Consider the following 23,140-nt stretch of genomic DNA (forward strand, 5'->3'; position numbering starts at 1 on the left):
TGATGGACACACGTCCAGATCATCCGCTCTCAAAAATCCGCCATCTCACTTCCCCACATCCACCACTGCTGCCGGCTCACCTCCAACTGCGCAACGCTACGCGCTGTTAACATCCAGCTGCCCAGCACTACAATGGCAGACAACAATGCAAACTAGCCACTGACTGCACACAGCACAGCCAGTGATTTTCATACAGAGCGCTACGTGGCGTTACCAATAAGATAACCTAAACAGCCTACTTACAATATCTTCCATAAAAGATTACTGATTTATCCGGACTGACAGAAAGTGTGTTATATCTGGACTGGAGACTGCGTAGAATGTTAGAAAAGAAAGACACTTGCTTGTGAGAAAAACGTCATCGCAGTGGATGATTATATGGGTGAAAATGACTTTTCGCGTATGTATGGTTCAAATGGATCTGAGCACTATGGGGCTTAACAGCTATGGTCATCAGTCCCCTAGAACTTAGAACTACTTAAACCTAACTAACCTAAGGACATCACACAACACCCAGTCTTCACGAGGCAGAGAAAATCCCTGACCCCGCCGGGAATCGAACCCGGGAACCCGGGCATGGGAAGCGAGAACACTACCGCACTCGCGTATGTATGGATGTCCACTTTCTGTGAAACAGGTTCACTATCTGAAGGTATAGGGACGACATCTTACGATTTTTTATTTTGCCTTTTTGAGTTGCATTGGTGTTTCTTTTCTCTCTAGACACGACAGTTCTCGTTCACATAGTTGGTAGATGATATTTTAGAAATGTAAACTGAATTTTCCGCCGATGCTTGGCAGCACATGATAACAATATTGAATAGGAAAGACTTCCTAATGTTCTGGAAAATTGCATATGTTTGGTCATGAACCGACTTGCGGCTTCTCAGGCCGTCATGAATGGCACAAATGCAGACAAAAAAACGTGCGACGTATACAGATATTATTTATACAGAAGTTACAAAAATGATGACACTGAAGTTAAATGCATTTGCACAAAAAGTTTTCTTTCCTGTTTTAGTCAATGTAACTATTTCTGTGTGGCATAAAAAATGTAACACATTCCTGTGTAAACACTCTGCATGTCATCATTTTTGTATCTTCCTTGTCACACAAACGTCATTTTATCTGTGTTTGGGACCATCAGTTGTCACTTGATATAGCCTAAGAAGCCGAAATCCGGTTCGTAAGCAAATAAATACAATTTTGCAGAACACTAGGAAGTATTTGCAATAAACAATAATATTAAGTTGAGGTTGTCACTTGAATATCGGGACCTGTTTGCTCCTAAAATATGAATCCCACTGAACACACTTGGATTTCGATCAGTTTCACGAGTGTTCAAACGTTGCAGAAGCTTATTCGTCAGAGGTGTCAATGTTTCTGAAGAACCGATCTTTAACAGTGATGGCTGTGCAAAGGGCGATCAAAAAGTTTCCGTTCGAAGGCCGTACAGTCCAGTATCGATATACCAGTCAGGCAAAATAGCCTAGAACATTGAGGCACTCATCCCACCGAGCCACCATGTTGAAGATACCCGTTTGGAAAAACACCGTGCCGTGTTGTGTAAGGAGTTCGTAAGTGCATTTGCACAAAAAAATTCTTTCCTGTTTTAGTTAATATAACTATTTCTGTGTTGCTTAAAAACTGTAACACATTCCTATGTAAACACTCTGCATGTCATCTTTTCTGTATCTTCTGTGTAAATAATGTCTGTGTCAGACAAACGACAGGAATTGTCGACACTTCAAGGATTTTTTGAAGGAGCGGAAAAGTGATAATTGCATGGGAAGACGACAGGACTATAGGGCGGGTGCTAGTGTCTCTACCACTTGAGTTGGTCCGTAATGGATGAGGCTGCCCTCCCAGATCGAGCGGCGTGTTATGACGAATCACGTCTAGTAAAGAACTTGATGATGCTTTTTAGTGGGTTAATCATATCTCAAGATGGCAACTAGGTGCCGATACCGGTAATGTGACTATTACATATTTCTAAGCGATCGCGACGTAAGGAATGATTATATAAACAGCTACGGAATTCCGTTGCATTTGGTCAAGTAGTTTGACCAAAATTATAAATGCTGCAGTTTGAATGGTCACAGAGGCCCAGTTGTAGGTATACGGGGAAAAAAGCACTCAGTCCACAAAGGAGATTATGTTCAAAACGCTTATGAGGTTCACCCTAGAATTACTTATGCGTTTACGATCCATACCAAGTACGACAGATAGAGTATACTGAAGGTATACAAATAACGGCAGCACGAATGGTCTCAGGTTTCTTTTTAATCCACAGGACAATGACACGGAAAACCTGAACTGACAGACCCATATCACTGACCTCAATTTGCGGTAGGATTTTGGAGCATATACTGTACTCGAACATCACGAATCACCTTGAAGAAAACGACTTATTGATACATAACCAACAAGGATTCAGAAAATATCGTTCTTGTGCAACACAGCTAGCTCTTTATTCCCATGAAGTAATGAGTGCTGTCGACAAGGGATCTTAAATCGATTCCATTTTCCTAGATTTCCAGAAGGCTTTTGATACCGTTCCTCACAAGCGACTATTAATCAAATTGCGTGCATATGGAGTATCATCTCAGTTGTACGACTGGATTCGTGATTTCCTTTCAGAGAGGGCACAGTTCGTAGTGATAAATGGTAAATCATCGAGTAGAATAGAAGCGATATCTGGCATTCCGCAAGGTAGTGACGTAGGCCTTCTGCTGTTCCTGATTTACATAAACGACCTAGGTGATAATCTGTGCACCCCCTTAAATTGTTTACAGATGACGCTGTAATTTACAGTCTAATAAAATCATCAGACGATCAATTCCAATTACAAAATGATCTAGAGAGAATTTCTGTATGGCGCGAAAAGTGGCAATTGGCACTAAACAAAGAAAAGTGCGAGGTCATCAACATGGGAACTAAAAGAAATCCGATAAATTTTGGGTATACGATAAATCGCGCAAATCTAAGGGATTACAATTCGACTAAATACCTAGGAATTACAATTACGAGCAACTTAAATTGGAAAGACCACGTAGATAATATTGTGGGGAAGGCGAAACAAAGACTGCGCTTTGTTGGCAGAACTTAGTAGATGCGACAAAGCCACTAAAGATAAAGCCTACATTACACTTATCCGTCCTCTGCTGGAATATTGCTGCGCGGTGTGGGATCCTTACCAGGTAGGATTGACGGGGGACATCGAAAAAGGGCAAAGAAGGGCAGCTCGTTCCGTGCTATCGCGCAATGGGGGTGAGAGTGTCACTGATATGACACGCGAGTTGGCGTGGCAGTCACTGAAACAAAGGCGGTTTTCTTTGCGGTGAGATCTATTTACGAAATTTCAATAACCAACTATCTCTTCCGAATGCGAAAATATTTTGTTGATAGACACCTACGTAGGGAGAAATGATCATCATAATAAAATAAGAGAAATCAGAGCTAGAACGGAAAGATTTAGGTGTTCCTTTTTCCCACGCGCCATTCGAGAATGGAATGGTAGAGAAGTAGTATGAAAGTGTTTCGATGAACCCTCTGCCAGGCACTTAAGTGTGAATTACAGAGTAACCATGTAGATGTAGATGTAGACAGTTCAAGACAGACGTCAGCTATCCTGCGAAAGCTTGCCTCTGTAGTTTCAACAAGTACTAAGTTAAGAATCTAAGAATGCATTACAAATCCCTACGTGTTGCCCCCGAGGGGGGCACTGATGCGATACTAAACTGATGACAGTTTGCACAGAGGCGGTTAACACTCTATATTTCCGTGTTCCATATACGACTAGAACGGGCGGAGCCGAAATACTTCGAAGTATGAGACGTACCCTCCATCAAGCACTGTACAGTGACGTGAAGTCTCGGCTTTTCTAGAGATGATTCTTGAAATGAAATAAAATACAACTGTACCATTATCATGTAGCAAACCTCAAGTTACTGGAAGAGAGTAACTGAGGGCGAATGACAGAATTACAGACGAAAATATTGATCAAACTAAGCATTATTTTTCTCCGTGCCGGAATGTAGTAGGCAAATGGGGTTTGCTGCAATTAATAAAGCAAACATTGAATTTTTTACTGGTATTTTATTGAAAATATTAATATATTCACTGTCTAACTGTGACTTTCCTGAGGCAGCTCTGAAAGGAGGCAGATCGGCGGTTGTCGCCGTGGCCCCGGTTGTGGTCATCTGAAACATGAGATTAACATACCACCCTGATCCTTACAGATGTAATTTTAGTTCTTCGTAGGGATTTGAAAAAAAAAAGAGTGAACTTATAGGTGTTTGAAAAATGGCCATTTTTGGCCGAAAAAAAAATACTAAATATCAACATAAAAAAATCGACTACGATGAACTGCAGAGAATTCAATTTGCTTGAAGGGAGATCAAAAATCATTAAAATCGGATAAAAATTGGAGCGTGGGCGACGACAACCATGCCGAAAACATAGTTTTGAGAAAAACGTGTTTAAAGTTTGACAAGTATTTATCATAAAATATAAAAAGGGACGAGCTTGAAACTTATGGGTTATCGTCGATGCCTAGTCCAAAATAACTGTCGCCCCGCTAGTGGATGACCACTTTCTGATATTTTGACCTGATAATCTCTCATTTTCGGCCTAAAAGCCATTTTTGTCGCTGAGCGCATCGCTGCTGACGTCTCTGTCTTCATAGAATCGGCACATTTCATCGCCGATTTTGATTTGAAGGGAATTGGCCACGTGCATTAATGAAGAAGTATGGTCTACATTCAATAGACATGTGGCCAAATTTGAAGCAATATCGACAATTACACTTCGCATGAATATTATTTTTGGAGCTTATCTCCAAATGAGACTACTGAAACTTTCGTTCACATTTTGAGTAAATCCGCCCAAACAACGCCCCAGTAAATCAGATTTACTCAGGTCTGTATAAAAAGGGAGCGTGAGTATAGAACCGGTTCTCTGATGTCTAGGAGTGCCGCGCACGCTAGGCTTGAAACGCTCACAGAATCGTTATTTTTTTGATTTCGCGCATAATATTTTGGGGAATAATTCTTCAATGTTTATACATTCGAATTCCGTAATAAAAAAATTTCGAGTTTTTTTTACTATCACGCTGTCGTTCCACTTTGTGGAGTATGCCGAAACAATGGCGTCGGAAAACCTAGTAAACCGGGACAGACTGTTCAATTCAAAAAATTTATTAAGGTTTCGCTGGCTATCTCATCCACCAGAGCTGGAACGCGCTGAGCGAATGTACGTTTCAGGGAACAGCAGTGCGGATACCAAAAGGCGTATCAAGTGCTGGGAGTCGAACTCGGCTGTAAATAGCGGCTCGACACCAACACAAGTTCACAGGCAGGTTGGAGTCCAGGCAGCAAGTACGCGAAACAACACAGCTCGCAGCACCTGAGGTAGATGAGTGGGTCGATCTTCGAAATATTGCTCCTACAATGGGATAAAAAATTCGGCTGGACATTCGAAGGGGACTCCGTTAAATATTGCACAGTGGTTTACTGAGTATAGTCGGAGATGTATAGTTTTTACAGTTGCTCTCTTGTATAGCTACAGAAGAATATTGTAATTGGATGGTAATTCAATATAAAAACAATGTTCTCGAAACCAAATTTGGGAAGCTATTCGTACTTGAACTCTGCTAAAATTTTATTGCTTTTCATTTTTTCCAGTAAATTATGCTTTAGAAATACTTAAGACAATAGAAAATTTAAGGTACAAGCTAGAACAAGTAATTAAACTATTCTGTGTAAATTCTCCAGTTGCAGAGCGTAAATTTACTAAACGAATGCACGACCATAATGAATTTTCGCCAATAAAGCCGTTAGATGACTTCATTCACGATTTATCAAGACTTTTGGCTGTTGCCATGATCAGACGTGTAATTAAGATTAAGCACCATAAGAAAGGGAGGTGTTTTTTTACTCCTTTTCAGCCGACAAAATTAGAACACTAATCACCAAATCATACGAACCTGCAAAAAAGCTTAAGTTTTCACTTAAAACTTCCGGGCTGATAGGCCGTGGTCGAAGTATAAAACTCTCTCCTGACGTTTCGTCTCCGACTTCGGGAGACATCCTCGGAGGTGCAGCGGCGAACTGCTTAAGTTTGTTTTAATAAGACATGTATCGACGTGAGAGGCCAACCGCCAACTCGGCCCAGAGATTTACTGAAATAAAAGTGCCAGGTTAGAGGCAGCGCTGCTGGGTGATATGTAAGTTCTTTTTCATTGAGGTTATATATAGCCTTTTTAATCACAAACACTATAGGTTAAATTATAAAGTATGACTTCAATGAGTACGATTTCACATTCATAAGATTACCATTATAGATGACTGCAATAGCTACGTGCGGAATTCAGAAAAATATAGCAAGTATTCGTTATATCTTCTTCAAAATTACGTAGAACTTAAGTTTTAAATATATTTTGCTGTGACTGTAGACATGGTATTTTTCCAAACAGTCTACTAAATTGTGTGGACTTGTAATACAGATTACAATGGATGAAATTGTTTGTTTAACATTACGGTATATTGATAATTTTTTACTTATGGACCGTCTGACAGCAACTGAATAAAACACAATTATTCAGTTGCTGTCAGACGGTCCATAAGTAAAAAATTATCAATATACCGCAATATTACACGCAAGTGAGGAAGACAGGACTACAAAAGTTGTTTGACTCTACAGTTAACGGTTATGTCAAGGTAACTCCATTTTCCTCTCAGAGGGGGGTCGGTGCCGCGCATTTTATGTGTATACGACTTGAAAAACGAAGGAAACGTATTCCCCCTAGCGTAACCTCTAGGCGAACACCTGTATCCCAGTAAACTTTCGATTGGTTCTGACAGGTGCCAAGTTAAGGCACAAGTCTTGTTGCAACTGACACTAAAATTTATTTTATGAATCGTACAATTTATTGGGTGATCTTGTTGCAACTGACACTAAACTTTATTTTATGAATTGTACATTTTATTGGGTGATTTTTTTAATTTTATTTTCGTTGGCAGATAGCGTCTTAAGACTGTTATCTATTTTTCATCATTTCTTGATCCTCAGGAATTAATTATTAACATGAAAAATGCCGAGCCGCTGTGCCCAGATTCCAAGTTATACTATAACTGGCGGAGTAACTCTATTCAAAATAGAAGACGGCGATGACGTGCCATCTTCAGTAGGGCCGTGCCTAGAAAAGCCCTGTAGTGTTCAAATCAAACTTCGGGCTGATGACAGCTTTATCTCCGCTTCCTACACGCAAAACCTCTCTCTACTGCTTCTTTCATCTCATGTACAGATCTTATGATAGCAGTAACAACAAATGTAATGAATGGAAATATGTCAGCGATTTAGACTTCCATTCGCAGCCAGAGGACTCCAAGTTTTCGCATGACACTTGTAGTGTTATTTTCTAGTCTGACATCAGGTCCTGCCGCAGTGCGGTAGCAATAAGTGGTTAAATGCTTTGGGAGTGCAATGAAACCCCTGTCGCGTATTGTCTATGTCGGTTCTGAGTGATCACTTCTTAGAGGTGATTTTTCTGTACATTTTTTTCATTGCTATATTTGCGACCTAGTCTCTTCGCCTACTGTTACAAGTGCTTCTTAAGCTCTCTAAAATTATGCCACTGAAGCGAGAAAACTTCTTGTCGTGCAAAGTATTCTTTACGTCGTATTGAGTTTACCGTAGCTATGGGAACGTACAGGATTCTCTGACGTTGCTGTTCCATAGATATTCCATAGATCATGTATTGCAGCTGACATGTTGCTAATAAATGTTGATTCAAAAAATTTTTATTACCGGTTATAGTCTTTGCTTCAATCTTCGTAAAAACGAAGAGACATTAATGTTTTTTATCTTAGACCACTCACTTCCTATCTTCAGTTAAATTACTTTAGTCGCTGCAAACTGTTTGACTGATCATTTCAATTTCTGTAAAACCAGCCTCCGCGGGTCTTACGACTTCTGTCTAATTAATTATTAAAGTTTTCAGGACATCTTTGACTAGTATATAGTAAAAAACCTTGCGCATCAACTTTATATCCTTCATAGCTGACGACTCACAATACATAACAAAACTTTGCGCCGTAACCAACTGTAATGCTTTCAAAGTTGCGAGGATCAGTTCGGCAGACGGACACACCTTTGTCATTAACAGTCTCACAACATTTGATATGGTACATTTAGAATAATACAATTCTTTGTTTACCAATGTAAAACAATTCTAAATCAGTGGCGCAGACGAATCCAGCGGCATCTTCTAGTGCGGGGTGGCCGGTGGCCGTTAGGTTTTCCGCGACCAGTACTAATCAAACCCGTCACATAGGAAGTATCTTTCGCTATCGCTCGGTGATATGAAGCAGGCAAAATGAACACAGTTACGTAGTTTCACTTATTAATATGAAATTATTACATTCACGGCATTACTTGAAAATAATGATGTTGTGTTGAGAACTTCAACATTTTGTCTGCTCTCAGAACATAAAACATTGTCGCCGATATTGTGTACCACCTAAAGGAATCCGCATGGAAGGTGAATTTTCTTTACAGCTAGATTAGACAATGTGCGATGAATGATTTTTCATCAACGTTTTCACTTTTACTACTAGCAAAGAACTTTGTAGACACAAACTTCATTTTTTCTGTGCACTAACTATAAATCACGGTATGTTTGCTCTGAACATTTGATACGAAAGGAATTTGCTTAAAACGTTACGAGCTGGTAAGACTCAATTGTGAAGGACTCGTCGTTAGTGTGTATTTGATATTTTATCTAGAGTTAGTCTTTAATTATTCAGTGTAGATGGCACAATCTGATTTCACATTATCGATTACAGGATGCCTGAATGCAGAAGTGTTCAGCGTAACAGCCTGACCGTCCAACAGGAGAGGTACGTAGACGAAGGTTATTAGTTAGGACAATATCTTTCAGGTCACTAAGGACATCTGCCGTTCTTTCACAAGGTATGATTTAATATAGAAGCTAAAATACTTTAACACGCTGTAAGCGTGCCTCATTCTCTTACACTTCAGCTTTCTGCGATGACTTTATATGCTGATTTTCTGTTTATATTTTCGCACTGGGAGGGCTAGTCAAATGAAAACGAGACACATCGCAAAAAAAGTAAGTAAACTGTTTATTGTTTCAAAACTAATCGCCTCAACTGTTAATGCATTTGTCCTACTGTGAGACATGACGGCCAATGCCTACATGGAAAAAGTTTGCGGTTTCCTATGGAACGATGATTCTACCAAGGCGTCCACCTCTTCGTCCAGAGCAAATCGACTGCCACGAATGTCTTTCTTCAGGACTCCAAAAATTTGGAAATCAGATGGGGAGGGATCGCAGATGTATGGAGGATAAATAAGGGCTTTGCAGCGAAACTTCTGCAGCCTAGTGGAAACAACCTTGAGAATATGGAAAGAGCACGTTAGGTTGGTAGCAAGAAAGGCGATTGGTCGACAACTGTTTATTGGGAGAATTCTAAGAAAGTATAGCGCCTCTATAAAAGGTATCATCAGTAGAACACTGTATGAGCCATACTTGAGTATCGCTAGAGTTTTCGGATCATCACCAGGTGAGGGGTTACATCTCGTGCGAGGACCGCGAAAATAAGAGACCTGACGGCTCGTAAGAAGGCGTAGCCTACTGGTAGTCGGTTTTCTTTCGCTCCCTTTGCGAGTGTAGCAGGAAAGGGAATCCTTGCGTTGGTACAACGTACCGTCTGCTATGCATCATATGACGGCTTTCTGAGAAAAAGTATGCATGCAGATGTTCACATACAAATCTAAATTGCGAAATGGTGCAACGACTTCTTGTTCCTAAATTCTTTTAAGGTCGCAAATACCGATACGCTGCTCGCCTAACATCTGAGCAACGAGCCAGAGCATATGCGGCATCCGAGCTGACCTGGACACAGCGCTTACGTCGCCAGACATCCTGTACTTCAACTTACTACTTCCAGCCAGCAGAAAATGTGAGCGCAATTGCCAGGCTTCAATGCGCAGTCTTATCGATGAAGATTACACATCTTTCACCGTCACTATTTAATTTGAAGCTCAGTCTTTGGCGTTCAGCTAAATTCGTACTACAATGTACTTTCGCTAAAAATTGTGGACTGTAGTCTCGTAAGTGGAGTATTCGGGTCCTTCAACTGAATGTACTGCTCTGCTCATTAATGCACTGAAAGAATTTCACGCGTGCGAATTCTGAGCTTCGAGATGGCGCTGCCGCTGATACAATCGGATTAAGGGACATGCCTATTTAATCTCACAGCAACGTTGATATTGTTCTCTGAAAGAATTTGCTGGCTGATAACTAGTTCTGGATTACCATCTTGCGTGTAGTTCGGAGAACATGCATCGATACTAGTGAGTCAGAAAACAATTTCGAACTCTTGGAAACGTAATGCAGAATTTCACGCTTTGGATTCCTTTACGGTTTTTATCGGGAGTACGTTGCACAAGCTCAACCTCTCTCTTCATCTCAGAATATCACCCACACCCAACATCATCAATTATTTATTGCATATAGTCCAGTCTTTCTGATCTGTTTTTCTCTACGATTTTTATAATCTACGGCTACAGCTTTCTGTAACACCACAGTTAAGACGCTTAGACACGCTTCTGCTTCGGTTTATTCGTCGACCGTGATTCACTTCTAAACAATGCAGCGTCCAAGACGTACTAGCTTAGAAATGTATCCCCTCAAATTAAATATAATGTTTGATACCAGTAGACCCATTGGATAAAAGGGTGAGGGAGGGGGGGGGGGGAGAGGGGTTGCTCCCTTTGACTTAGCTTGTCTGCTTTTCTTATATCCTCCTTGTTTCTCTCGTCGCGCTTTATATTGCTTCCAAGATAGCAGAATTCCTTGACTTTATCAACTACGTGGTCTCAATTTCGATACTAATTTTGTCGCTGGTCTCATTTCTGCTGCTGCTTAATACTTCCTCCTTTCCTTTGTTTACTTCCTGTACATGTTATGTGCTTCTTGCTTTTCAGCTCATTCAACAGATAACTCATCCTCACCTTCTCATAGGACATCAGTGTCATCATCGAAGCTTGTCATTGGCGCATTTTACTCTTTAACTCCATTTCTGAACCTCTTACTTTATTCATTGCCTTTTCGATATGCAGGTTGAACTGTAAAGGAGAATTATTGCACCCCTGCGTTACACAGATTTTAACCCGAGAATTTATCTGTTTCTTCTATTGTAATTGTTCCCTCTTTGTTCTAGTGCATAATATATATTAGCCTCTTTTCCTCTCCCATATACCTATTTTTCTGAAGATTTCAAACATTTTGTATCGTTTTAAACTGAGAACGATTTTTATATGTCGACAGATCTATGAGAGTATCTTAATCTTACTTGAGTCTTTCCTTTATCATTAAGCAAATGAGAATTTTTCCATCCTCAGGCTAAACTGATAACCGTCTACCTGATCCTCAATTTTCTTTCGTTACCTCCAGGACTGCGTGGAGGATATTCTTCCGAAAATCCGCTGGCATGTCTTCAGTCTTACAGATTCTAGACAGTAACTTGAATCATCATTTGGTTGTCATTATCCAAAGTGATTTCAGAAATTCAGCAGGAATTGTCTCTATTCCTTCTGCCTTGTTTTAACGCGAGTCTTCCAAAGCTGTGTGAGATTAGAAGTCGCTCCTCTACAACTCCCAAATTAACACACATTTCTTTATTTTTATCACATTATAATGTTTCTCCCCTTCTGAAAATACTCGACGTACTCTTTCCACCTACACGCGTTCTCCTCTGCGATTAACATGTGTAATTACTTTTGTACTCTTAATGCTGACGCCTTTGCTTCTCATTTCACTGAAAGCTATGTTGGTTTTCTATATCCTGAAACTGTCCTACCGACGAGCATTTTCGTTTAGATTTCTTCATAAATATACTGTAGGAAATTGACTTAAGCTTCCTGTTGTTTTCATGTAAAAATGTTTCACATTGCTAGGTTCCTTTCTTTTTCCGAATATTTTTGTGTTTCCTTCATTTGTCGATTGGTTGAGTGTTTCTATTGCTAGCTACATTTTCTTTGCAGTTACGTTTATTATACGTATACTTATACGTCCAACTTCTACAACTGCTCTTTTTAAGGATGTCATTGCCTCTTCAACTGTAATGCTAACTATTGTATTTATTATTGTTGTTTTTACAGCCTCAGAGATCTTCAAAAGCACATCTACATGGTTACTCTGTAACTATCACTTAAGTGCCTGGCAGAGGGTTCATCGAACCGTTTTCATACTACTTCTCTACCATTCCACTCTCGAATGGAGCGTGGGAAAAAGGAACACCTAAATCTTTCCGTTCCAGCTCTGATTACGCTTATTTTATTATGATGATCATTTCTCCCTACGTAGGTGGGTGTCAACAAAATATTTTCGCATTCGGAAGAGATAGTTGGTTATTGAAATTTCGTAAATACATCTCGCCGCATGAAAACCGCCTTTGTTTCAGTGACTGCCACCCCAACTCGCGTGTCATTTCAGTGACACTCTCACCCCCATTGCGCGATAACACGAAACGAGCTGCCCTTCTTTGCCCTTTTCGATGTCCTCCGTCAATCCTACCTGGTAAGGATCCCACACCGCGCAGCAATATTCCAGCAGAGGACGGATAAGTGTAATGTAGGCTTTATCTTTAGTGGCTTTGTCGCATCTACTAAGTTCTGCCAACAAAGCGCAGTCTTTGTTTCGCCTTCCCCACAATATTATCTACGTGGTCTTTCCAATTTAAGTTGCTCGTAATTGTAATTCCTAGGTATTTAGTCGAATTGTAATCCCTTATATTTGTGCGATTTATCGTATATCCAAAATTTATCGGATTTCTTTTAGTTCCCATGTTGATGACCTCGCACTTTTCTTTGTTTAGTGCCAATTGCCACTTTTCGCGCCATACAGAAATTCTCTCTAGATCATTTTGTAATTGGAATTGATCGTCTGATGATTTTATTAGACTGTAAATTACAGCGTCATCTGTAAACAATTTAAGGGGGTGCACAGATTATCACCTAGGTCGTTTATGTAAATCAGGAACAGCAGAGGGCCTATGACACTACCTTGCGGAATGCCAGATATCGCTTCTATTCTACTCGATGATTTACCATTTATCACTACGAACTCTGCCCTCTCTGAAAGGAAATCACGAATCCAGTCGTACAACTGAGATGATACTCCATATGCACGCAATTTGATTAATAATCGCTTGTGAGGAACGGTATCAAAAGCCTTCTGGAAATCTAGGAAAATGGAATCGATTTAAGATCCCTTGTCGACAGCACTCATTACTTCATGGGAATAAAGAGCTAGCTGTGTTGCACAAGAACGATATTTTCTGAATCCTTGTTGGTTATGTATCAATAAGTCGTTTTCTTCAAGGTGATTCATGATGTTCGAGTACAGTATATGCTCCAAAATCCTACCGCAAATTGAGGTCAGTGATATGGGTCTGTCAGTTCAGGTTTTCCGTGTCATTGTCCTGTGGATTAAAAAGAAACCTGAGACCATTCGTGCTGCCGTTATTTGTATACCTTCAGTATACTCTATCAGTCGTACTTGGTATGGATCGTAAACACATAAGCAATTCTAGGGTGAACGTGAAGGAATTACGGAAAACTGTATTTAGTAACTCCACTTTAGTGACACCATCATCGGTAACATATCCATCGCCATCGTGCAGTGATGGTACTGACTGTTTTTTTGCCACTGGTGTACTTTACATACGACCAGAATCTCTTTGCGTTTTCTACCATTGACTTTAGCTTTCTGTTGTTTTCATGCATAAATGTTTCATCTTGCTAGGTTCATTGTTGGAACTATTAAAAGCATCTCGCATTGAAGTCCGCACTAAATTTCGAGCTTTCATGAAACTTAGCCAGTCTTGGGGATTTTGCGTTCTTCTGAATTTGGCATGCTTTTTTCTTTGCTTCTGCAACAGTGCTCTGACGTGTTTTGTGTACCATGGTGGATCATTCCCATCTGTTATTAACTTATGCGGTATGAATCTATCTATTGCTGTCGATACTGTGTCTTTGAATTTGAGCCATATCTGGTCTACACTTACATAATTAGCTTGGAGGGAATGGAGTCTCTCTCTCTTAGGAAGGCATCAAGCGAATTTTTATCTGCTGTTTTAAGTAGATATATTCTGCATTTATTTTCAGTGGCAGGCTGGAAGTCTGTACAGACTGCGGTTTGTCGTTCCGTGAGACTGCTGCTCACGTTGCTTGGCCTCTCATATTTGTCTTGCGGATACGAAATCGAAATACTTCATATTCCCTCGTTAGATTACATTCAGTTCTCGGTATCCTGCTAATTTATTTATCATTCGTCTCTTTTAACGTTGTGTGTTCCTTTGTTGCTGCTCGTTTTGTGGATTCTGCCATGTTATTGGATTTCTAGCGATCGACTGTCTCGCATGTCCTCTAACTAACTTTCCCACATCGGTTGCCTTTTCTGTGATGCCAGAGTTTTCTCGTTCCGAAGGCGTCATGCATTTCCCCCCCCCCCCCCTCCATTCCCCTATTTCCAAATTTATCTGCGTATGTCGTTATGTGGTTCCATCTAGTACCGTACCAGACTTAGGAATTTCATTTGCGGTTGCACGCTGTATAGCTGAACGCTGCGTACACCAGGCACTGTTCCACAGGAGTATCACATATGTTATAAACTGTTTGTATTCTGAAATATTTAGATAATATGGAACGTATTTTCAGACTAATTCGCGTAGCTCTAACTCAATTACTTACATTAAAGAACCTGTTATGTCGGCATTTCTGTCCTGCGATTTGCGAGACCATTCGGTATGACGCCAGGAAAGAATATGTAGTTGAAAATTCGTGACTTGCGCTGTATCTGTATGCCATTTCATCACCAAGAACCAGTTTCGGCCATATAACAGACCATCTGCAGGGATAAAATGACATCAATTACAGGACAGATCACAACAGCTTGTATTTAGATTTGTGTCCGCCTCCATAGCTGAGTCTTCAGCGCGTCAGAATTCAATGCGAGGGGCCAGGGTCCGATTCCCGCCTGGTACTAGGACTGGGACTGGGTGTCGTGTTGCCTTCGTATCATCCTCTTGGCCAAGAAAGTCGCCGAAGTGGCGTCAGATAAAAAGACTTGAACCAGGCGACTGGTCTACCCGACTGGAAGCTTCAGCAGTACGACACTTCTTCTATACGACTGCTAAAAATTAACTGCATCAAAATCACATTATACAGCAAAGCATCCAACTCACACATATGGTAATTAGTTAATGGAGTGAAGCACGTAGACTGACTTCGCCTCCGGCGGGGTCGGGGATTTTCTCTGCCTCGTGATGGCTGGATGTTGTGTGATGTCCTTAGATTAGTTAGATTTAAGTAGTTCTAGGGGACTGATGACCATAGATGTTAAGTCCCATAGTGCTCAGAGCCATTTGAACCATTTTTTTTTTACTTCGCCTCATACGTTTGTTATCATATGTGTGATTGATTTTTCAAAAAATATTTAGAACTTGTAAGCCACCGCCTTCACAAAATAATGTGGCAATATCTTGCTTCAGTTGGTGCTTCAAATGGTAAGCTAAATATTCTCACGATTCGCAATCCCAGATTCTGGTTGCGGAGGAATACACCACTTGTCCGCTCTGCAGTGGACTTAGTTCAAATCTACTGAAATCTGTAATAAACTCTTCATGTATTTCATCCGGCGTTATCACAGACCTCAGTGGCTGCAAAGTCATATAGCATACCGAGAATTTAGTTTTCTAGCAACCTAAGAGTTTCTGCTAGCTGTTGGTCCATCTCTGCTATCTTAGGTCGCTCCTGTCTGAATGGAAACCGAAACGTTAAGTACACTTTATGGTTGACGCTGACAAGCTTGCTTTACTCGCTACTCAGTTTCCGCCAGTCACCTGCCTGGTTAAAATGGCTCTGAGCACTATGGGGCTTAACATCTGAGGTCATCAGTCCACCAGAACTTAGAACTACTTAAACCTAACTAACCTAAGGACAAAATGGTTCAAATGGCTCTGAGCACTATGCGAATTAACTTCTGAGATCATCAGTCGCCTAGAACTTTGAACTACTTAAACCTAACTAACCTAAGGACATCACACACATCCATGCCCGAGGCAGGATTAGAACCTGCGACCGTAGCAGTCGCGCGGTTCCGGACTGACCTAAGGACATCACACACATCCATGTCCGAGGCAGAATTCGAACCTGCGACCGTAGCGGTCGCGCGGTTCCAAACTGAAGCGCCTAGATCCGCTCGGCCACATGGCCGGCACCTGCCTGGCTCACCCCAGATACTAACATCTTTGTGCGCCGTTCTGCCGACACCGTGACGATCAAGACTGCTTTCCCAGTTTGTAAACCCGAAAGCTTTTCCTAGGAAGCTACGGCATTAATCCGTTGACTACCATTGGGACGTATGTGTCTCATGACACATTGAATGGGAATCTGTGGGAGTTTGGTGCCTATTATTACATTGTGTCAATGTCCCACATGTGAAGCGAAGCTTGCTAATGGCTTGCAGAATGTTTGTAATAGCAGTTGCACTTGAAAGCTGTGCTGTCTTTAAGTACCATTGTTAAACCTCAGCTCCGTTCCGCGTTGTCCCACCGAATTAGTTCGCGCCTGCAGACATGCAACCAAATAAACAGATTTCGAAAGCGTCCTGCTGTCGCGTCTTCCCAACGATTCCTATCATTGAACTGCACGCACATATTGAAGTTTGGCACGTCACAATCAGACTCCATATTGAGCGGCTGTAACGTGAGTTAAAAACTTGGAGGGGTGCTCTACCTACTGATGTGTGTCTGTTTTCTGCATACCTTGTAATTTATGAGTAACTGTCTTCTGAAATCCCAGAGGTACTTGTAACACTGAATATCCCACCCCTCCCCATGTTCGAAATCGAAACGGCGGATAATTATTTGTTTCACATCATTATTTCTGATTACAACATTGATTAAAATAACCATAGATTAATGTATTTTATCCGAAAAAAATTGGTAGTCAAAGAGTTAAGAAATTTTTTTCGCCAGAGCACTTGCATAAGTAGAATGAATGCTTCAGTTATCAAGGATTGCTAGGACAGATTTTGTTGAAACTGAATCTAACGCTGCCTCAAGGTGTGCTAATCTATTCGGTGCTTAAGTTCAAGGCTTGCAAATGGTCTCTGTGCAACATCCACTTCTAAAGCTAGTTTATTCAATGTTCGGTCTATCCTAGTGAAGTTATTTTTAATTAGTACCTAGAAAATTACGGAGAAGACACAGTTACAGCTGTGTTTATTCTTTTGTCTTTATAGTCTCTTCTAAAGTACAGGAATTTCAGCACTATCCCGGCTTAGGCAGTTTCTTCTTATACAGATATTCCGTAAATAATTTTCTAATTTCATTTTGTATCTAGTTTTAAATACTTTTGATGGAACACCATTATGTCTAGACGTCTTTCCCTTTTTTACAACTCGAATAGCCTCGTGCACCTCATCTGATGTTACTTCTAGTACGCCATTATTGTTATTATTAGCTTTTCGTATTTATAATTGATTTCCTTTTATATGCAGACATGTCAAGAAATGTTAGAATGATTGTACTATTTCCTCTGTGTTGTAATTTGCTGCGCCATGTGGCGCTTTTAACTTACGAAACTGTGGCACCTCCAGAACGAAAGTTTCTGTAATATTTTCTTCAATGTTTTCAGTTGTTTCTCTCGTCAAATTTTTATAGCACCTTCTCTCACCAAAGAAAGCATTGCCGAATAATTTTGTTCAGCGCAACAGGGTTTATCCAGTTTTTTTTATCTTTGGCGTTAAACCTTCGCCCTCTCGACGAAAGGGGGAATAATTTGTCCCCAGTGTCTCCAGATAGTTCAGATATGTATTTCGGACATTTATGATTGCAGCGAAAGCAAACGTGCCCAAAAATAATTAGCTGGCAGAAGTACGTATACGTCAGAGGCAGTCTGCAAGGGAAATTCTGAAACTTTGATGGAATCTCATCGTGTGGCTAATGTAATACCTTATAAGGAAATAGAATGTTATCATGAAAGACTAAGTGACGCACGTTGTAATAAATGTAGCGTGGTTGATAGCGATAATGCATCTGATAATCACAGTGAATCAGGAGATGACTCCTGCGAGAGCTGCAACGGATCCAAAGACCCCGGCCACGACGATGGTTCTGGCACTGAACAGCCACTAGCCTCCCACTATTTGTGAGTTCAGTTTGTTGCAGGAACACTTCAGTCTCTGGCACTCAAGATAGCCGTTCCGATTCTACGCCTAAGCGTACTCAAATGAAATTCTGTTTTACAATTTTGAGATGGTAGGACGAACAAGGTACTCAGAAACTGTACATATATCCTACGTGGACGCCCACAATTATAACTGCCTCATTATCAATTAAACATGACTGAAATGATATCTGAATATATAATCTCACTATTTACTGAGGGCTTGAAGGCCAAAACAGCGTTCGATTGGACAGTTCATTTTCGAGCAATTCATTGTCGCTTGCGACCTATAATCGCATGTTAAGAAGATGATATTTTATCCGGTGTTACAAAACAGGAAATGGAGTGCATCTGCCTAACTATTTTATCATTGTAGGTTAAGAGTTTGATACATGAATTGAGATCTGAGTCATCACTACAAGAAAAGTGTTCGTCCCCTCTTTATACCTCTCTTCATGTTCCACTTGGAATTTTGAGCTACTATAATTTATAATGACATTTATTTGATGTATCATCTATCACCTGTTTATGATGTGTGTTCAGAATAAATTAACAACTATGTATCGATACGGCTTACCTTGAATCTTCGCGATTGAGGGAAACTTACTGTAAATCATTAGAGAAACTTGAAATAACACGATTCAACCTACTCGAAAAAAAAAAAAATTAGTTTTGAGGGAGTTAAAGATGCAGTGACTACCTTATGTTAAAGTACGTACTCTCTTCGGGAGCCTACGACTGTTGTTTTCATTTACTGTATTAGAATTTGTGCGTCACACTGTAAGCCTATGCCCACGAATTTTTCATTTTTTACGCTGTAGACTAACAGCTTGTCCGTTACTTTAGTAGTCATTTTCTGTGACTGTTCTCGCTATATAGATATCATGATCCACATCATGTACTGCGCCGTCTGCTACAGAGCCCCTTACTGTCAGAACACTTGTCTTCTGATACGTAAGAGGAGCACTGTAACAGTTCATACAGGTTGTTCTGTACCATTGATCTTTCATAATACTCTTCCACTTTCTTAGACACGGCTGAATGAGAATCTGATGATGTGATGATGTTCTTCCTTTCATGGACGACTTCGCAACCTGCATCTATCTTCCCCGGCTAAACATCCTGGAAAAAAAATACTCCCAAAATGGGTATTTGGGCAAGACGACCGGGCATTGTGCAACCTAAACGCTGAATTCCAACACCGAGGGTGCGTCTAGGAGTGGCTACATCATAAAAGGAAAACGACTGCCGACGCCTCTGAAGTATCCGTCCCACAGTCTTCTGAACAAATTCTCGCAGTTCAGCTTTAGGTTCCCCGTTGTTCCTGTATCTCACCTAAGAGGAATATTTCAAGGTTCGTTCAAAAGGGCACAACCGATTCCTCCTCTCATCTTTCCCTTAATTCTCTCTTCAAAAGAGGTAGTCATTTGTCTCTGTTGACCATGTGACAGAAAATATTAAATTTTGTTGGCTTTGTTAACGAGTAAGAAGATTAAGATCATATGATTAGACACTGTGACCATAATAGTATCGAAACGGAAGAAGACAGAAGACCTTTCTCCAAAATTGTTTCAGTGAAGAAGAAGTAATGGGATTTCTTTAAATCGACTAACGAAAGGGAAGCTGACATATCGAAATCAGTGACAGTAGCACAGAACATAAAGTGAAATCGCTCAACAAGGGAAAGGCGACTGGATTGTGTGGGATACCTGTAAAAGCCTACATGGAGTATGCGCAAGAACTTGCTCCTCCTCTAGCAGCAGTGTACTGAAGGGAACGAAGCGTTCTTAGTGACTGGGAAAAGCGCAGGGTATTCCCAGGCTCAAGAAGGGTTGTCGAACAGATACACAAAACTATGAACCTATATCTGACATCAGTCTGTCGTAGAATTTTTGTACGCACCTTATACTCAAGTATTAAGACCTTTCTGGATACCAAAACTGTCATCTAAATGGATCAACATGAGTTCCGAAAATAGCGATCGTGTGATAACTAACTCTGCCATTTCAAGAGACTCACGAAGTAGTAACTAGCAGCGCCGAAGTCGGCGTCATGCTTCCCAAAAGCAAAAGCACTGTCACCTAATGAACAAAATACGATTAATATCGGAAAAGCTAGTTTTACTGAGTTGAAGCGTTCCCAGCAAGTGGAGCACAGCATATCATTCTTAACGGAGAGGAATCTTCAGATGAAAAAGTAATTTCAGGCGTACCCCAAGAAAATGTTATGGGACCTTTATAGTTCATAACAAACATAAATGAAACTTCCTGCCAGATTAAAACTGTGTGCCGGACCGAGACTCGAACTCGGGACCTTTGCCTTTCGCGGGAAAGTGCTCTAACCAACTGAGCTACCCAAGCACGACTCACGCCCCGTCCTCACAGCTTAACTTCTGCCAGTACCTCGTCTCCTCCCTTCCAAACTTAACAGAAGCTCTCCTGCGAACCATGCAGAACTAGCACTCCTGAAAGAAATGATATTGCGGAGACATGGCTTAGCCACAGGCCTGGGGGATGTTTCCAAATGAGATTTTCACTCTGCAGCGGAGTGTGCGCTGATATGAAACTTCCTGGCAGATTAAAACTGTGTGCCGGACCGAGACTCGAAGTCGGGACCTTTGCCTTTCGCGGGCAAGTCTCTAACCAACTGAGTTATCCAAGCACGACTCATGCCCCGTCCTCACAGCTTTACTTCTGCCAGTACCTCGTCTTCTACCTTCCAAACTTGACAGAAGCTCTCCTGCGCAGACCCATTTTTGTATGGTTAGACGACAGCCGAACCGTGAAGGTAGAATTATACGAGTAGGCACTTGAGCTCACGCGGAGGATTACCAGCAATCGTTCTTCCCGCGCATCATTTGCTGCTTGAACAGGAAAGATGGGGAACAACAGTGGCACACAAAGTGCCCTTCGTCACACGCTATAAAAGAGCCAGCTGAACATAAACGTAGATGAAAACCATGAAAGACATCATGTACTCCAATACTCATGGCGTTATTGACACAACCGAAACTCCAGTCTACCTACTGGTGAACGAACAATTTCGTTAGTTGCAAACACTGTCACTACCTGGATTAAATAGATTGGCCACCTCCAGTAGAAATATGAGCAGATGGTCCATGGTATTATTAAAGAAATGAAAGAAGTATGAAGCAGCATTATCGCTTACTTCTGAAAACTTTATATCTGACATTATCTAAGACATGGACACGTGCGTTATCTCGAAGCAAACTCTTATCGCTGTTGTTGCACTGATATCGTGTAATCAAATTCAATATAGCTCTTCCCGTCTTCAACGTTTTAATGGGACAAATGACGGAACAGTAATGTGAGATTACAAGTAGAAAAGACGAAGAAAACCTCAGAGAACCTATCCAACATAATAAGCAGGTTGATGACCGTAGAGTTCCCGACGATTGAGTTACACAAGAAACTTCCCTTTACAAACTTATTCACAGTAAAGCAACCAAGAATAACCTAATTAGCACCCTAATAACTAATTTGCAAGTGACTGTGAAGATATCTAAGTAACAGCCGAAAAGGTTCATAAAATGTTGCTTTTACTATGAAAACTGACAGAATAATTGGTTTCCGTAATTATCACTCTGTAGAATTCGCCGAGATATATCCTGTAAGCGTCCCTCATATTTCATTCATGTCATCCACGTTATCCGCCTACGACTGCCTGTTTTCATTAGGGGGACACAAAGCTAGTACAGGAAAATAATACTGAGCGGCAGATGACTCTGAAGAACTGAGCTGAACCAGCGACGCTTAGACACGAAGCAAGGACTCGCATTATGGGCTTACATGTAACACCGCACAGTGCTTCGTCGCAGGCCATCAGACTGAAGTTTCAGTCTGTCATATGGAACTTAGTAATAATGTGGTATAGGTCACCACTGAACAGGTCATGCTGCTTATCTCCAAAACCTAAAAATATTTCTCGGCCGTATACGGATGCGCTTATTCAGGGTGTTTCATAAATCATATTACACGCTTCTAGAGGTTGTCAAGGGGGACTCAGTAGTTCAAGCTTATGGCAGGCTACCCATATTCATGAATGGTACGATGACGTCATGTCACAAATTGTTCTCTGTTTCCACCTGCCTTGTTTTTATGCTTCCAGCTGCTGCGTCAGGTGACATTACGGTGCCTAATACTACAGTAACAGGCTGCCTGTGTAGACGTTCACGAGTACAACGATATGTTAATAATTTACGATGAATCTCGCTGCAATGGAAAAGAAGCTCAGCGTCTGTGCCACAACTACTTTCCAAGTCGTGTGACTCCGTCTCATGCCATGTTCACCAGAGTAGAACAACGGCTGCGGGAAAGTGGGAAGTTCACAGACGATAGAGAAAATTGTGGTGCTCCAAAAAAGCAAAGATTGCGGCGCACTGTCGTATTGGCAAAGGAAGTTCTTCATGAGCTTGAAGAGAACCCATCGACGAGTACTCGAGCTATTGCACGTGACTTACATGTGTCTCACTCATCTGTCTGACGTGTTCTGCATGAATAGCAACTTCATCCATATCAGCCTCAGAAGGTACATACCATACTCCCGGTGGATTTTGTCCCTCATGTCAGTTTCGGTACTTGATTTTTACACCGTTGTGTGGCTTTTCCTCAGTTTACAAGGCGAATTTGGTTCACACGCAAAGCGCATTTCCACAGGGAAGGTGTTCTAAACGCTCTAAATAGCCGCATTTGGGAACAACAAAACCCTAAAGCAACGTGTACGAGAAGATATCAGCACACTTTTAGCATCAGTGTTTGGGCTGGTATCTGCGATAATCTTGTGATTGGGTCGAACATCCTTCCTCCCTACCTAATGTGTACCAGATACTTGATATTCCTGCAACAAGTGCTGGTGGAGT

At 41.1% G+C, this 23,140-nt stretch overlaps 1 protein-coding gene across 1 annotated transcript in view; it reads left to right on the forward strand.

The window, feature by feature from the left end:
* LOC126484304 (villin-1) overlaps positions 1-23,140 on the forward strand; it is a 389,949-nt gene that overhangs the window by 124,628 nt on the left and 242,181 nt on the right. Inside the window, exon 2 of the mRNA XM_050107736.1 lies at positions 8,847-8,900. Within this exon, the coding sequence (XP_049963693.1) occupies positions 8,848-8,900 (53 nt within the window). The 5' untranslated portion in view covers position 8,847. The remainder of the gene's footprint in view (positions 1-8,846; positions 8,901-23,140) is intronic.

Source organism: Schistocerca serialis, chromosome 6, assembly GCF_023864345.2.
Source record: "Schistocerca serialis cubense isolate TAMUIC-IGC-003099 chromosome 6, iqSchSeri2.2, whole genome shotgun sequence".
Classification (NCBI taxonomy): domain Eukaryota; kingdom Metazoa; phylum Arthropoda; class Insecta; order Orthoptera; family Acrididae; genus Schistocerca; species Schistocerca serialis.